The sequence below is a fragment of the Sorex araneus genome, chromosome 2 (genome assembly GCF_027595985.1).
Source record: "Sorex araneus isolate mSorAra2 chromosome 2, mSorAra2.pri, whole genome shotgun sequence".
NCBI classification, from domain to species: Eukaryota; Metazoa; Chordata; class Mammalia; order Eulipotyphla; family Soricidae; genus Sorex; species Sorex araneus.
In genome coordinates, this window is record NC_073303.1 from 361,681,335 (window position 1) to 361,699,890 (window position 18,556).

At 38.7% G+C, this 18,556-nt stretch overlaps 1 protein-coding gene across 1 annotated transcript in view; it reads left to right on the top strand.

The window, feature by feature from the left end:
- Positions 1-13,601, top strand: part of DCC (DCC netrin 1 receptor) — a 1,194,095-nt gene extending 1,180,494 nt beyond the window's left edge. Inside the window, exons 28-29 of the mRNA XM_055127868.1 lie at positions 5,943-6,085; positions 8,935-13,601. Of these exons, the coding sequence (XP_054983843.1) occupies positions 5,943-6,085; positions 8,935-9,024 (233 nt within the window). The 3' untranslated portion in view covers positions 9,025-13,601. The remainder of the gene's footprint in view (positions 1-5,942; positions 6,086-8,934) is intronic.
- Positions 13,602-18,556: the final 4,955 nt, after the last annotated feature.

Sequence of the window (18,556 nt, forward strand, 5' to 3'; positions counted from 1 at the left end):
GGCGCGGTAGCACGGCGGGGAGGGCTTTCTCTTGCACGCGGTGAACCGGGATTGGATTCCCAGCATCCCGTAGGGTCCCCTGAGCACCACTAGGAGTAATTTCTGAGTGCTGATCCAGGAGTAACCCCAGAGCATCACCGGGTGTGACCCAAAAAAACAGAAAAAAAAAGCCACAGTGAGCCCGGATATGGAAATGAATACTGGAATCAAAATCGTGCTACCCACTGCCCTCTGATCTGACCCAGGTGAGCTGTTCCCTCTCTTCCTGCTGCCGTTTAATCTAACACTTCTCACCAAGAATCATTTTACTGGGGAGAACCCTCTGCAGGGCGACGCTGGCAGGAGTCTGCACCTGGCAGCCATATATTATGTACCTAATGAGCAAATGAAATGTTTAATAACTGCATTGTGAAAATAAAGCTTAAAACAGTCGATTCCTGCTGAGGCAGCTCTTCTCCACCTGATGCATACTGCTGGCCCCACTCAGAACTCTGCTAGCATTTGTTTCTCCCCGCTCCCAGGTTCCTGCTGAGGAAAATAACATTAAAACCAAAGTGATACTCACTTAATTAGTTGTGTATCAGGGTAAATCCATTCATTTAGCATATCAACATCACGCGTTCCACCTAAGGGTCGCCTGAAATACTTCTTCAACGTGCACCCTGGAGAGAGGGAAATCTTTAGATTCCAGATTAAAACATTTGTAAATCTAATTTTTTCAATTAATCTTAGGTGGCTTAAGATGTAATACTCATAGTAATTTAATATGAATTCATTTAGTTGAATTGTCATTAGTTTGAAATTAAAAAAAGCCCTGCTTATTATAGCTTGCATTAATAATATTAAAATACAAAAATGATAGAACACATCTTTTAGAAAGCAGCTATTTAAAATCCTATTGTAATTTAGAGGATAAGGGTTCACATGCTAGGAATGATTGTTTTGAATTTATTTTTGCCAATGGGTTAACTAATGCTTCCTAAATCTTATGGAGAGCAACAAAATTCAAATATAAGTATAAGCATGGGTAGAAGAGCTATATTCTCCTTACTTGTCTAAAGTTAATTACTGGATTAGAAATGAAATTGTGTAACATTTTAAAATGTAGATTTAGAAATAGATGTGGATTTAGAGATAGATAAACTAATACCCAAATAATTTAGGCTCTTTTGGTTCAAAGTCACAAAACTAGGGAAGATCATATTCTAAGTCTCTGATGAGAAATATTTTGGAATATTTATATATTTATCTAAATCCCCATTTTGTTTTTCTGCTGTATACTCTTTGTATAGATAACACACATTTAACACTCCTGGGGAGGGGGAAGGAAGTAAATAATATAATAACCAACAATTTTTTGTCTGGAATATTTATATATTTATCTAAATCCCCATTCTGTTTTTCTGCTGTATACTCTTTGTATAGATAATACACATTTAACACTCCTGGGGGGGAAGAAGTAAATAATATAATGATCAACAATTTTTTGTCAGGTAGGTCATCTTGGCTGGGGGACCGGGAAGCCCTCGTGTCTCAAAGATTATCTATAAATCCAGGGAGACTTTCTGGTTTTCCATACACTGGTCTAGCCATTCTTCTCACATCCTGCTGCTCATGTTCCCCTCTGAAAGGATATGGCTTCCTTTATTTCACTCTGAAAGTTCTTTATATCTAGGGGAAAATCACAAAGGATGTCAACTGTCAGGTAAAAATTATATTAACATAGCATCTGGAAGCCATGGAAAACATTGTTTCTTTTCTTTTTGTTTTGATATGCTGCTTCAGTAGAACTCATAAAAGTGTCATTGACATTATTTATGTTTAGACCAATTATAAATTTAACCTTCTCCGTAGGCTGTTCCCTAGATGCTAAAAAATAATAATTAAAAAGAACAACTATTTAAAATCTGTCATTTCTTGACATTGAAGAACAGGAGTTTAATATTCTGCTTTTTTTCTAATTGTTGATGTTCCATGAGTTTTTTTGGGAAGTTAAGATTAGGGCTCTCTTCCAGTGTATCAGAACACCACTGGGCAGGCAAACACTATCTTGACAAGGCAGCCCATTATGGAGAAAGTCCGAAGACTGGGGACGTGAGTGAGAAAAGCAGGGTTACAAGATAAAAGCTGGTATGTGTGAGGGTAACTCTAAAATGACTACAGCAAGTGAGGGAGAGGGGCAGAATTTCATCTGCAGTGATCTCTAAAAAGGTTCAGTATGAAAGAATGAACCCACTATAACTGGTCTCCCAACAGTAATATATCAGTAGGAGAGAGATAACAAACTGCTTCCAACTACCTTCTTCAGATTAAACCAAGCCCCTGGATATCCCATATGAATCCAAATGCCCGGTGATTAAACTGCTCTCTTGTGTGAACATACCACAACTCTGGTTATTTTAGGGGCTGGAGCCATAGTACAGCAGGTAGAGTGCTTTGCCTTGCATGCAGTCAACCTGGGATCTATCCCCAGCACTTCATATATTCCCCTGAGCGTGGCCAGGAGTGATCTCTTGAGCTCAGAGCCAGGAATAAACCCTGAGCTCCACTTATGTGTGGCTCCAAAACAGGGCAAAAACAAGACTGTTTGTGTTTTTTTTATAGAAAAATATTTGCTCAGTATGAATGCTGTAAAAAATTAGTAGATTCGGAATTGAGCTTTCTGAGAAGGTTGGTAGTAAAATCTCCAGTATGAGGTGATGGAATTAAGGCTCTTTTCTTGGTCCCATGGAAGCATATGCAAAGTGAAAAATCAAGACTGGGGCCGGTAATAGAGGTAACAGATGGCAAACTACAAATACATGGGGAGGGAAAGGGTATATTTGGTGAACACCTAAAGACACAGGCTTTACCAGTGCCCAATTTTAAGTTATCTGAGTCTCACATTACTTAATTTGTATTTGGGGCATCAATACTCAACTTTGTACTTGAGCAATTGTATCTGAGTAGTTGTAATTTATATTTGTCTACTGCATTTACTCATACATCTACTCAAATACAAATAGCACAGAGATGGTATTAATGCACACCTAGGGACCTGGGTTTCAGCTTTCCAACACAGGATGTCTTCTGTTTTAAAACATTTGATCTCCTTTACTACCAGGCAATTTTGAGACCAAAGTTGTCTTATTGGTTGTTGATAAATCCCTCCTAGGAAATTTTCCTCAAAATTCTTTCTTAACTCTCAATTCAGGTAAAGGAGAAAGAAAAATAAAACCACTTAGAACACCAAACTGTGCTAATAATGACCTCTGAGACTGTTTGAATTCTTCACCTGGACTGGACTCTTCTTGAAATAAATTCTACCTTGAATTCTTGATCTTCGGGGACCTCAGTATTCGTTTCAGCAAAATAAAGTGAAGGGCACTAGATGAACTCCAAGAGCCCTGGAGGTTCTAACACTTGAAATTTGTTTGAATCTGTGAATACTAGAGAAAAGGCAGTCATTTTAGGTTTTAACACACTGTGTGGTCTTTGAACCCAAACAATGTCCTCAGTTCCTTTTGTAAAGTGTAGTGTCTTGTACATTGTTCAACAGTCATTAGCTTTGGAATGTGTAACGTTGCCTGTACACTCAAGAAAATCAATTATTATAATGGCTCTATTTCTGTTAGTATGAATAATGGTATTCTGTAGGCATACCTGCATCTTACTACAGTAAAATAAGTGTTTCAGACAATATAAAAGACTTACCCAAATCTTAGGATTCTGAGTGGGTAATAAACTGTCATAAAATACTTTTAGAGCGAATACTATATGTAAAGCTAGACAACAAATAAGTCAAAACAGTGATAAAACTCATTTAAGTTATTGTTGGAGTTTAAATGTCATTTAAATGAATGCTGAAATTTACTAAGGGTTTTGTCTTTTCTCTTTATATTATAATGTGATTCAATATGGCAAACCATGATAACTTTCTACCCTAAAGTTACTATGAACTAGGGTTTTTGTTGTGGTTGTTGCTGTTGTTTTGTAATACTGCTTCTTTAAAAACTCACTTAAAGGTAGAGAGTTAGTTGAGAGGGTATGGTACTTGATTTAAATGTGACCAACTTTGATTTGAACACTGACACCTTATAAGGGCCCTAGCACCAGGAATAAGGCCTGGGTACTGCCACATGTGTCCTCAAAACTCAAAACCAAAGAAAACCCCATTAAATAAACTAACTCATTATATTAATGATGAAATCTTAATTTCCTCAGTAGACTTAAAGCTTGATGCAAACTCCTATGCTGTCTGCCCTTTTCTAAATGTGCTAACTGCAGAAACTAATTTCTATTTTGGTGTCATCAAGTGCAAGTGAAAATAATACTTAGAATTGTTTTAATAATTTAGTACTAATAATATATAATAATAATAACTAAGGCCTATTTGAAAAGGCTATAGGTATCAAGTACTTTAAATCTATAATATTATTTAATCCTCACAGATGATTATTGCTCTCGCTTTACAGATAAACAGGCAAGGGAAGTTAAGTTAGTGGAACAAAGGATTACATGGTTAGTATATAGCTGAGCTTTCTAGCACCTGAATGCAGATTAGAATAATAATAAATCCTTCATTTGTTCCCACTTCTGTTTTGCCAAAAATGAACTAAAGGCTCAGCATAGACCTGAAGCTTAGTAGGCAATTAGAAAACGTTATTTTCCTTCAAGGAAAATTATTCATATTTCTCTTATCTTTTTCTTCTCATCTGAGCTACCAAAAACTTAAGATCACCCTCTAGTGATAAATCATCTCAACTGCAGATTTTGATCTCAAAATAATAGAGGAGTAAAAATAGTGCAAATGAAAAAAAGAATTATATGTTTGGTCTTGGATAGAAAATGGTGCTTTTATTAGAATTTATCATTTACCGTTGCCTAATATATAGCTAATCACTCGCTTTCTTAAGTTGTCTTCGTTATTCTTCTTTGAATAATGTTCTTTGATGGTAGAATAACTTTTGAGTTTTAGTAAACAGAATTATGTTTTCTAAAGAATTATGAAAACAGCTTCTTACCCCAAATATAAAGTAAGATATTAAGATTATTCAAGCTCAAATGTCATCACTGATATTAGAAAATAACTGGCAAATGTATTTCCATGTCTTATTTCATATATTTCATCCATGTCTTCTTTCCATATAGCTTATGCTGAGGTCTTGGTTAAAATGTTAAAAATGACAAAAGTCTGTAGATGTGTAATATACTAGCTGATTCCATAAACCCTGATGTGTATTGTAAACTGTAGAGACAAAGTTATAAGCCAACCACAAGATGTAAGACAATTTCAGACCCCATAATAAAAGGTAACCACTGTGTATAATAGACAGAAATGTCACCTAGTAGAAATTCAGCAGTTCCTCACACAATTTACATCAGTATTAGAAAGTATTTTAGCATATGAAGCTATTCTAGTTAGGATAGAATATTATTGTTTTCCCAAAAGACTTAATGAGAAGAATGTCAGGTTAACTATCAAGACATTTTTAAATTTACTACAATGTCTAATATACTAATTTGTAAAGCAGAGCAATCATATCTTTCAGGTGCTAAAATATTCTTAATACTCATACAATTTTGATTTCATTTAGGTGGCTTAGCATAGGGATTTATGGTCCAAATCTAAGGATGGGGCCAGATGATCTCACCTGACACTTTCTAGGGTGTGATGAAGAGTTTGGAGCTCCCAGGAAACCTTTCACAGAATGATTTGGAATCCACTTGAAATTACTTACGACTGGTGGAGCTTCATCTGGAGAGGCCTAATCAGAATTTGTCTTCCATTCAGGAGAAATAAAATGAGCTCATTCATTGTGTCAGAATTCATCTCTATACTACAGAATGAACAATAACCTAAAATCAATGCCAAACCACTGGAGTTGGCTTACATGCTTGAGAGATTATTCCCCAGAATGTTTTATACATTACATTCCTCACTCCCTTATTTTCTATTTCAGGGCCTACTCTTCCCAAGACTCACGTTAAAACAGCCTCTCTTGGCTTAGCTGGAAAGGCAAGGTCTCCTTTGCTTCCTGTCTCTGTACCAACAGCCCCTGAAGTATCTGAGGAAAGCCACAAACCAACAGAGGATCCAGCCAATGTAAGGACATTATAGAAAGTTGTGTCTGGAATAAAAATATACTTCAATGATGTCAGAGCAAATGTACAATGGGCAGGGTTCTTGTCTTGCAAAAAAATTATTTGGATTCAATTACCAGTACCCTATATGGTCCCCTAAGCATCATAGGGAGTGATCCCTGAGTCCCACTGGAAATAAGCTCTGAGCACCACTGGGTGTGAAAGAAAGGAAGGAAGGAAGGAAGGAAGGAAGGAAGGAAGGAAGGAAGGAAGGAAGGAAGGAAGGAAGGAAGGAAGGAAGGAAGGAAGGAAGGAAGGAAGGAAGGAAGGAAGGAGGAAATGGAAGGAGGGAAGGGAAGGAGGGAAGGGAAGGAGGGAGGAAGGAAGGAAGGAGGGAAGGAAAAAGGAAGGGAGGAAGGAAGGGAGGAAGGAAGGAAGGAAGGAAGGAAGGAAGGAAGGAAGGAAGGAAGGAAGGAAGGAAGGAAGGAGGGAGGGAGGGAAGGAAGGAGGGAAGGGAAGAAGGGAGGAAGGAAGGGAGGAAGGAAGGGAGGAAGGAAGGAAAAAGGAAGGGAGGAAGGAAGGAAGGAAGGAAGGAAGGAAGGAAGGAAGGAAGGAAGGAAGGAAGGAAGGAAGGAAGGAAGGAAGGAGGGAGGGAGGGAGGGAGGGAAGGAGGGAAGGAAGGAGGGAGGGAGGGAGGGAAGGAAGGAAGGAAGGAAGGAAGGAAGGAAGGAAGGAAGGAAGGAAGGAAGGAAGGAAGGAAGGAAGGAAGGAGGGAGGGAGGGAGGGAGGGAGGGAAGGAAGGAGAGAGGGAGGGAGGGAGGGAAGGAAGGAAGGAAGGAAGGAAGGAAGGAAGGAAGGAAGGAAGGAAGGAAGGAAGGAAGGAGGGAGGGAGGGAGGGAGGGAGGGAGGGAGGGAGGGAGGGAGGGAGGGAGGGAGGGAGGGAGGGAATGAGGGAAGGAAGGAGGGAGGGAGGGAGGGAAGGAAGGAGGGAGGGAGGGAGGGAAGGAAGGAAGGAAGGAAGGAAGGAAGGAAGGAAGGAAGGAAGGAAGGAAGGAAGGAAGGAAGGAGGGAGGGAGGGAGGGAGGGAAGGAAGGAGGGAAGGAAGGAAGGAGGGAGGGAGGGAAGGAAGGAGGGAAGGGAAGGAGGAAGGAAGGGAGGAAGGAAGGGAGGAAGGAAGGAGGGAGGGAGGGAGGGAGGGAGGGAAGGAAGGAGGGAAGGAAGGAGGGAGGGAGGGAGGGAGGGAAGAAGGGAGGGAGGGAGGGAGGGAGGGAGGGGGAAGGAAGGAATGGAGGGAGGGAGGGAGGAAGGAAGAAGGGAGGGAGGGAGGGAGGAAGGAAGGAAGGGAGGGAGGGCGAAAGGAAGGGAGTGACATACTTCAAGTCCTTCCTATTAGATCAAGTATCTTGAACTTAGTGTCCTAGGTCTGTGATAATTAATAATCTAGGATTACTAATGATGTGATCCTAGTATCACACAGTAAAACTTATAACAAGTGTGTTCACTAAGATTTCTGAGTTCAACATTTTCACTTTATCCACCAAATTGTGTTATAAAATCATCCCCTTTACACTTATACACACATCCAGTTCCTCTTTAGAATGAAAATGTTTCTATACACTAAGTATTCAAAATCCCCAGGCCTTTAACCAGTCAAGGAAAAGCCACTAAACTACTGCACACCCTCTCCGAAAGAAAGAAAGAAAGAAAGAAAGAAAGAAAGAAAGAAAGAAAGAAAGAAAGAAAGAAAGAAAGAAAGGAAGGAAGGAAAGAGGAAGGAAGGAAGGAAGGAAGGGAGGGAGGGAGGGAGGGAGGGAGGGAGGGAGGGAGGGAGGAAGGAAGGAAGGAAGGAAGGAAGGAAGGAAGGAAGGAAGGAAGGAAGGAAGGAAGGAAGGAAAGAAGGAAGGAAGGAAGAAGAAAAGGGAAAATGTGCCCATGCAGAGTAACAAAAAATATATACAAAATAAAATTGGTTCTGTTTCTATCCCAAAGAGTGGCATGTGGACAGGAAAGGAGTAATGTAATAAATATGTACCACATGAGACTGGAGGATTAGAAAAGGGCATAAAGTTTTCATGTGGTTGACCCAGGCTCAATCCCTGGCATGCACATCATATCCTGATTAGTGCTAGAAGTGATCCCTGAGCACAGAACTAGGAGCAAGCCCTGACACAGCTAGGTGTGTCCAAAAAAAGAAAACCCAAATATCAAAAAACCCAAAGAATACTATATATATATATATATACACATACATTATGTGCATCATATATTGAACACTAATAGGTGCTTCTGAAACAGGATGCTCAGAGTAACCTAGGAAATAGATGCCTCCACAACTCTGTCTCCACACCATGCCCCAACTCTCCCCCCCCGCCATAAAAATCGTCGTCATTTTATAATAACTATATCAAGGACATTAACTTTCTTTGGAGATAACTACCTCCACAATCAAAATAGCCAGTGATTGATAGAATTTGATTTGAAACCCTCAAGTCCTTGAACTTCAAGTCCTTTCCTTGTTGCAGGGATGAAACTGGTAAAACCATATGTAATTACTAATCATCACCTATGCTTTATTGCTAGTATCTTTATTCATTATTATATTCAGAACTCAGTAGCTCTACTATGTGACCACCGTTTTGGTTGAGAGTCTAGAGTGAAGCACTCAGACAGGAGCCTCACCTTCACAAAGAAACATATTGACTTTATCTCTCCTAATAGTTGCATAGTATTCCATTGTATAGATGTACCAAAGTTTCTTTAACCAGTCATCTGTTCTAAGGCACTTGGGTTGATTCAATAAAATTTTAAAAAAATAAAAGAAACACATTGATAGTTCCTTCTACTGACTCTTTGATCTCCTTCTCTCTTTAGGTCTATGAACAGGATGATCTGAGTGAACAAATGGCAAGTTTGGAAGGGCTAATGAAGCAACTCAATGCCATAACAGGCTCAGCCTTTTAACATAATGCTGAATGGATGAGGTGAATTTTCCAGGAACTTTGCAGCATACCCGTTTTCCATAAACAGCACGCCTGTGCCCAAGAACTCTAACCACTGTACAGGTCAACATTGGGATCACTCAGTTACAGAAGATCCTGAAGCAGCTACAAAAAGAATAAGCATCCCTTCTTTCACAGGCATCAGGAAATCTACAGTGATGATTATAGGGTCCCTAAACAAGAGTAAAGATACATCTTCACTGCAATGTCAAAGCAGAAGCTGCTAGAATAGTCCTGGGTCTTTGCCACTGCAGTGACCACAATCTCATAACAATTGCTTACGTTTTCCTCCATCAAGACTTGTCGTTTTCTTCATGTGTAGATCTAGTCTAACAAAAATGCAAGTGCATTATTTAAGCCTGTACCATGCCATGGCAAATCAGAGCAAGCTCACTAATTTGTTTCCAACTTTAAACAGCACCCATGGGAATTTTTCTCTCTCTATAGCACCAAAGGATTGGATGTTTTCTTGATAGCACAAAAAAAAAAAAAGTAAATCAGTAAACAAAAGACAGACAGCAACTGCTTAGGTTATGTATCTCAGTCATTTATCTTGCACAAGTGGTGGACATTAGCGAGTGGGCTGTAAAATTCACCAATTTTAGCAAGTATTTGTAAATCCACTCTTGGTTAACATTTATGTCTGGAGAGTAGGATCTTAAAACTGCAGGTGACGGCACTTGGCCAGGGGCAGTCCATGCAGTCCATTTCTGAAAGATGACACAATATGCAATCTTCCCAGACAATTCTATGCTTATGCTTGCGATAGGATACTTTTCAGTTAGGGTGGCTCTCGTGCCATACCACACTGTGATGATATTTCAAAGCTTCACCAAGGCCATCTCCGTCAGGAGTCTGGCAGGAGAGTTCCCTTCCACCCCGTTCCTTCCTGAGGTATCGCATGGACTCCTCACCAACCTCCCTGGAACTCTCTGTGGAAATGGCAGGCTCCCTAGGAACGGCAGGCCCCAGGGAAGAGACAGAAAATAGAAGGTAGCTTCAAACAGCACCTTCTCTTGAGTGCGGTCACTTCCACCACTAACAGGGTCCTCGCTGCCTTAGAGTGGGGCAGCATTGCTAAGTTGCAATTATCAGGCCCACTGCCAAAGGAATCTTCCATACCATGCCTGTCCAGAGACAGCAGGGAGGAAAAGGGGAAGGTGCCACTTGACACTTTTGATGCCTCATAAATCCAGTGGATGCTTTTCAAAGCCGCATCTTCATTGTGAGCTAGAATTTTAAACTTCTATTGCCATGTTTATCTACAGCTTGGAACTAGGTGAAGTTAAGACCATTTTTGTGTGCACCCTTTTAGTTTCTGAATTTTCTGCTGCATTTGGAGTTAATCCCTGTTTATGCAGCTGAACCTCCAAAAGGGAGCTAGTTTGCATATTTATCAGTTAGGCGACTTGAAAACCCAATAAGGGAGTTTCAGCTGAATTATTCCTTTCAGCTCTGCCTTTGATTTCAAGCTTGAGTAGGTCATAATTTTAAAAGAGCATGGAAGGGATAGGATCTTTACAACCTAATAGCTCCTTTTATTAGGTGGGTAATTATATACGAATCCCTGAATGAAATATTTTGAGCAAAATGGCACTGTAACAGAAGTAATAATTCAGATTATTTTTTTACAGTTTTATGTCGGGAAGGAAATCTGATGTCAAAGAGAGGGCTTGTTCAATGGTTCATTAGAAAAGTCCGGTCCATTTGCGAAATAGTTCCTTCAATAAGAGTGCTTCAACAATTCACTGATTTTCTTGAAGTCCTTCTGTAAAACTCTGTGACATTATTCTACGGGGCAGATTACTTTTGCCCAACATCTGGGTGCTTAGGTAAATAACCCTCCACTGATCTGGAACAAGGCATTTCTTAACATGAAAATTAATTTTGCATAAATAATCCCTAACTTCAGGAAAGTTTATTAGGTTAGCCTTACCGTCTGGAAGTCATAGAATGGTCTCCCTTTGCTGATGGTCATAAACAAGGAACATTCTTGAAGGCATTTAACATGCAAAGCAGTACATCCTGAAATCTCAGATTATCATCTCCCAAATCACAGATTTCAAAGTCAGTCATCAATCTATAGAGTATATTCCACAAGTCAAAAAAAAAAACTTTATCTTTTTACAAAATGATAGAGACTTCAAAGTCAGTGACTTTAGGAAAGAATTTTTTTAAACAATATTGAAAATATGCGTTATCCAGCCATTTTTAAAATGTGAAATATCTCACTGCTGCATGATCTTGAAACTTGCTTCCTTAAACAAATCAATGGTTTATTATAATAACTGGCAGTGCTAATAAATTTTAGCCCCATGCTAAGTTCCATATAGAGCAGAATCCATTTACATTCTCTCAAATTTAAATTTCGCCCTGTGATTTACCCCAGGGTTTTAGTATGCATGGCCTTTACCACAACTTCTATACAACTTTGCTCCCCAGCCATTCAAATGGTTCACATGTGTAAAACTGCCTCTGTTTCTAGGTAATTTTTAAATTTTAATTTCCAAGTCTCCTGATCTCTTGACAAAAATAAGCCTGTGAATACTGCAAGATAGCCTCTATTTTGTTCCAACCGTGAGCCTAGTTCATTACATACAGGGCTCTTTAAGCTCATAAATCTCTCTGGATCCCATAGGGTGATGCTGACAGCCAACCAGAAGCTTGGCCACCAGGACTAATTTCTCTCTGAAAAGGAAGAAAATAAAATTTGGCAGGGCATGCTCAGGACTCCCTTGCATCATGGTGAACTGTCAAACAGGAGTGTCTCTTGAAAAAAGTTTGGTATTTTTCTCTGGTATTTCATCCTGAAAAGACAGCTATTGTTTTCCTCTAGGAAAGTTTGCATTTGTTAAACTCACAAAAGTATAGCTATTTCCAAGGTGAATAAAGCATATTTGGATGATAGTCTAGCCAAAACTTAAATATTTCTGAACAGTTCACTTTCAACAAAAAACTAATCATTCCTACCTCTTTATGTAAAAGAGTTATACATTTCTAGACTATTTAAAGGACAGAATCTTACAATTCAGTATTATAAAATGCACTATTGAACAATGCAGAAAAAAACAAGTCAAGGAATATAAATGGTGAGTCTATTAAGACTACCTGTCAGAGTTAGACATAACATTATTCTTGCAAAAAATTGTTCATTTATTTAAAATGAAATGTATGTAAAGTCTTCTGCCTTGGTAAAAACTAAAAAAAAGTAGTGTTGTCCAATAACAGTTCCTCATTCTAAACAATATATAAAGATCAGAAAGTTTGACACTGATTGGCACTCCCTATGAAGAATCTCTGCCTTGGTAAAAACTAAAAAAAAAAAAGTAGTGTTGTCCAACAACAGTGCCTCATTCTAAACAATATATAAAGATCAGAAAGTTTGACACTGATTGGCATTCCCTATGAAGAATCTCTAAGTACATATGAAAGTCATCAGATTCTGCTTAAGAATACTTATCCATTCTTGATACATGGGTATGCTGATTTTGTTTAAATACAGTGGGCAAATGACTGTAACAAACTATAATTCCAACAAAAAAGTCAACATTAAAGACTTTACCATTTTAGATAAAAGTATACACTAGCATCATACTTCTTATGGCTTTATAATAACTGTTTCTACTCCACAAGAGAAAGAAAAACAAAATTTTCCTAGCTTTAGGTAAGGTTAAAGGGCGAAAAAAACAAAAAGTCATCTAAACTTCAAAATATATGTGGAGAATGTTGTTCTCTCTCCTACAATGAGTTTATTTCATGCAACTGGAGACCAGTCTGAAGACCAGAGGTTAATACCCTAGCCTGCTCAAAAGTATAGACACAAGACAGAGCCTCCAACTTTATGGAGCTGCAGATGTTGTTCTAATATTCAAATTACAATTTCCCTCTTTTATAAAATCCACTTTCAGAGCATCATCTTACCCATAATTTGTATTTCTCCAGTAACTTTGCGAGATCACTTTAATATTTTACAGAAAAATTTCACTTGATTCCAACGTTTAAAATTACATTAGATACTTTGGAGAATCATAGAGAGATGTTTTATATGAGATTTGAGGCCATTAAAATAAAAACATGCAGTTCCATGCCTCAAATATACCTTGCTATCCAATACCTGCTTCCAAAAGTACTGACTCTAAAAAGAAATGCCTGACTCTTTCTGGGTGAGTGAGAATTTATAGAAGAAAATGTCATGTCCATAGCAGCAAATGAATCTTATTCTTGGCTTCCTGTTGCCACTATTGGATAATGTTCACTCTATATGGACTTCTACTTGCACTCTGAAGGATTTCTTCTCCTGCTCTCAGTTGGAGAAGTGCCTTTGTACATTGTCATCCTCTGATATTTTGTTGGTTGGAGAGCAACAGCAAAAGTCTGCAAGATATCATGATCACAGAAGCATGGACCAAGGGATCTTACTGTATGCTGAAAGTGTATTTTCAGATGCAAGAAAGGAATGTTGGAGAGGAGGAGAAATGCTGTTTTTTATTATTGTAGGGTAAACCTGACAATTCTGAACTTTGTGAGTTGTCAGCTTGTTTGGGGGCTTGGGTGGGTGGGTATGGGGCGTACTTTTTATAAGTAATATTTAATTTATTATTTAGAGTGGCTTCTTTTTTGGATAATTTATGATAAAAAAAGGGAGATCTGGTTGGGAACCTAGAAACGGCTGTTAAAGCTGCAGTGCCCCATCTCTCAGAGGGGCCACTTTGAAAGTAAACTGTCCGTTGCTGAGTATGAGTACTTGTTAGGCAAAGCCTCCACTGAGAATCCATCCTCACTGCCTTCTCCCTTTCCCAGGTCATTCAAACAAAACAGCAGCAAACCGAAAATATTCTGATGGCATTTTGCACCAATGCTACTCATTCTCTCAAAGGGCTTTGCAATTCAAACAGATAGTTAGTGTGCTAGTGGTAGGTTTATTTGGTAGAAATGGGTATACTACAGCTTTAACTAGCCTTAGTGGAAAAAGAAAATTTTTGTTGCTACAAAATACCTTAAGAGGGGTGTGGTGGGGAAGGTATTTTGAGCCCACAAAGAGTTTCTTTGAATTGTTGGACTCTAGCATTGTTAACCAAACTAGACTAGTGATTGCAATATTTAAGTGTAAATCTTGTTCTATGAGAAAGGAAACTTGCTTACAGTTTAAAACAATGACTGTTTCTACACATGATCTTGTATACTATTCCACGAGGAAAAGGGGGTTTTGTAATCACTGTAGAACAGTCTCATATTCATTTTTTATAGAAATGTTATTCCAATGGTGCATTTTTTGTTTAATAAATAAAGTTTTGATACAAAATTCCTTCTTCATTTTATTTGTATTGTCTTGACCCAACTTCTGCCTACTTGTTCTTATCCTCAGAATAGATATTCCCTTCCTTGGAAGTTTGTGACACAATCCTCTACAATGCCAGTAGATTATTTTCATGCAGGCTTCCAGTATTATTTCTTTCCCAACAACCAATACCCATATACTTTTATTGAAAAGTTGCTTCAGACTGCCAGAACTTGCTTTGCTAGCATGCACAGAGATTTAGAAATACTCCAGATAAGCTTACTAATAGCTGACAGATATCCCCAGCTCTTTCGCTTCTGGTTGAGACAACTCTGAGGTGTTAACCCAATTTATATCTAGAGTTTTCTGTAGAACTGTATCATAGAGGCTCTCTGTGGAGAGGTTATGGTTCTCCATTATATTGTACCCTGGATACTGACCACTGATTTAAGTCACCTGTTTCTTCCTTCTCTTGTTAAGGATTTATTGCTATGCATATTGAAACATTAATCTAGGCATAATATAACATATTCTTTAAAAGAAAATCATGCATTAAGTGTTTGAGAAACACTTTGGGGCATGCAGAGAACTCTTCTTATTGCTTTAAGGCAATGCACCACAGATGACAAGACAGAGAGTTTAAAGGTAGTCTAGTTCTTACTTTCATAATCATTCCATTTAGAGAAAAAAAATTTTTGCCAACAACATGGCAAAATTGAAACCCTGCACATTTTTTTAGTAAGTGTAAAACTAGTATGACTACTATGAAAAGCTGGTGGTGAGTCCTCAACAATTATAAGAAATTATCATGTAATCTAGCTACTTCACTTCTAGATGTATAGTTGAATGGACTTGAATAGACCCTGTACATCTATGTTCACAAAAGCATTGTTTATAGTGGCAAAAAAGGTAAAAGTAACTCACTTATCAACAGATAAATGGATAGAGTGTACCATCATATCAGTGGGATATTATTTAACCTAAGAAAGAACACTAATATAATGCAAAAACCCTTAAGGCATTTCCTAAGTACAACAAGTTCACAAATGGACAAAGAGTATATGCTTCTACTTATATGAGTTACATAGACTAATCAAATTAATAGAGAACAAAGCTCATATGGTGGTTGCTAGAGGCTTAAAAGATCGGAGAATACAAAGTAATTGCTTACAAGGAACAGTTTCAGACTGGAAGATGTAAACAATCTTATGTTTTAAATACTTATGTAGTATAACAGAGTAGATTTTTCTTTTTTAAAAAAAATTATTTATTTTTTTATTTTATGCTTTTTAATTGAGACACTGTGAGAACAGTTACAGGGCTTTCAGGATCAAGTCTCAGTCATACAATGACCAAACACCCATCCCTTCACCAGTGCACATGATCCACCACCAAGAACTCCAGAGACCCTCCCTTCCTCTGCCCCTCTGCCTGTGTCGCAGATGATTTTCAATTAACTCTCACATTGTTATGATAACATTCAATTTTTGACCGAAAACTCACTATCATTATTTGGAGTTTTCCCCCCAACAGTCAGACCTGCCAGAATAGCATCATTAGATCGTATGTTTTCTATTGTTGATAACAATGAGCATATGATGTTGCACGGTTGTTAAATTGGCCGCCCAGTTTTGGGATTCTGGTATTAAGTCCAGAGGTATTTCTGCCAGCAGCCACTGCATTCCGAGACTGGTTTGTGTGCCTCTGGGATCATGGCTGTTCAGGAGCCGGGGAGCTGTTCGTGGGAGGCCGCTGGGGTCTCATTTGGGCAGAAACCAGGGCCGGCTCTACCCCCCCACCCCCCCACATCACAAGATTCCCCATGTGTCCCATCATTGCAAGCTCCTACCTCTCTGTCCAACTGGCACTAAACGGTGGTGGTCGCCATGCTGCCAAGAGGGGAAAAGGATGAGGACAAAAAACCTTCCCCTCCCAGGGCTGCACAGGACCGTAGTTTAGTTCAAAGTCCACGAGTGTAGCTGCGAGCAGCCTCTGGGTTTCTTTGCCTCTGGTATAATGGCCACTCAGGGGTGGCGGAGCTATTCCTGAGCGTTTTCTTTGGATATCAGGTTTGGAGAGATATCCCAGTCCCACAAATCAGAGCCGTGTTAGTAGAAGCTCAGTGTCGACAGGACTCCATCTGGAGAAGGCGGGGATTCTGCACCTTCTCCATCTGGTGCCCCGGTGTTGTTGGCCTGGTCTGGGGTCTGGAGCATTCTCTGGCTTGCAGTGGCGCGGGCCCAGGTTCTTGCTGCTGACTGTTGCGGCAAAATGGCATCGAGGGCGGGTTGAGGGCGTGACTTCCGGCAGCAGGGCGGGCTGGAGACTGGGCTGGCGCCGCCCCGTTCCGGTGCCCCCACACATTTTGGAGAGATGTCCCAGTCCCACATACTGGAGCCGTGTTATCAGAAGCGCAGCGTCGCCCAGGGCTCCATCTGGAGAAGACGTGCTGGCTGTACCTTCTCCGTCCTGGTGTTGTTGGCCCGGTCTGGGGTCTGGAGCAATCTCTGGCTTGTGGTGCTGCCGGCCCGGCTTCTTACTGCTGACTGTTGTGGCAAAATGGCCCAGAGTAGATTTTTCAAGTGCACGTGTAGGTAAATGTAATAGGCCAGAAAATAAATAAAAATCCAGAGAAGATTAACCAAAACTGTTATTCAGAAAGGCTAGTAAGACCTCTCTTTCATGGAATGTTACTGTAATTCACTCACTACAACATTTGTTAGATTCATTTTTATGTGTTTTATAATGTGTTTGCAATTCTTAAGAATACTCAGATGTACCCCATCATTTCATTTTCTCAATTTTTTCATGCAGTATCCTGTTCTCTAAATATTATTTCCATCCTCCTAACGTTGATTATCTATAGCACCATTACGTTTCTCAAATATCAAATAGGTCTTTGAAGGCTAGAAAGATAGTACAGCATGTAAGTTGTTTTCCTTGCATGCAGCCAACCTAGGTTCAATCCCCAGCATCCCACATGGTTTCTCAAGCCCATCAGGAGTATTTCTTGAGTGCAGAACCAAAAGTTAATGTTTGGGCATTGCTGGTTGTGGCCCCCAAACCATATATATACATATATGTATGTATGTATGTATATATACACATATATGATTGATTCCACTAATAGTACTGATTTCATTGTTACATTTTAAAGTTTCTTGCAATTCTTCCTTTCCTCCCTCACAAATGATGGAAGATGGAGTCGCATTCACATGATTGTGAAATTAACCATCTGTACATTTGAAATATTCTCAGGTCCATTTCTTTACCCCTTGAGTTCTGTAAACTTTCTACTGAGGCCATTTCATTAGTTTTCATTTAATGTAACTTAGCTAAAACAATAGGTATCTTCCTTTTCTTCTACCTGACCTTCTGATCACCAAATACAGTATGTGAAAATGAATAAAGCTCAAGAACAAGCAGATGTCCTATCTCTTCTTTTCTGTAGCCTACTTATAATGCTGTAAAGAGAAATGCACTGAGGCGTATTAATTCTCTCCCATTTTAATATATTTTAATTTTATGTGTAATATATTTTTCTAAGTACATAAATATTATCAATGGTAAATTGAGATGGAGTTTTAGGGGCAACTATTCAAATACCTTTTTAAGTGTTATATTATAGCTATTTTAAAAATACCTATGTTTTATCCTTTTTATTTATTTAAATCTATGCTTAGCCTATTTGTGGCTAATGACTTCTATTTCCATATTGATTTACTTTTTTCCCTTTCATTTATGACTAATCTCTCTGCCTCACCTTAATTTTAGAAATTCATAACTTAATACAATAAATACTAAGGCAATTATTCCTGAAATAATCCAAATGTTCTCATTATCAGTTGAAAAGATTTCTTGAAATAAATAACAGAACTAGTTTTTCCCAGATTCCTTCGGGTTTTAATTAACATTCTCCTTTATAAATTAATGACATTCCTTTAATTTCCCTGTCTTTGCTAATATCTATTCTGACTATGTAAGTTTGACAAAATACCCCTTAGTAGAATAATTTTTCACCTTAATATTTCTTAAGATTTAATTCTTATACTTTGAATTTGTAGCATAATCCTTAAATTACTTTTCTTGTTACTCAAACTGAAGCTATTCTTTGGTGGAACTTTAACAATGACAATGCTTTAATTTTATATATCTGACTCATTAGTGAAATTATTAATTTTGGGGCACCCAGTTATGCTCAGGAATTACTCCTGGC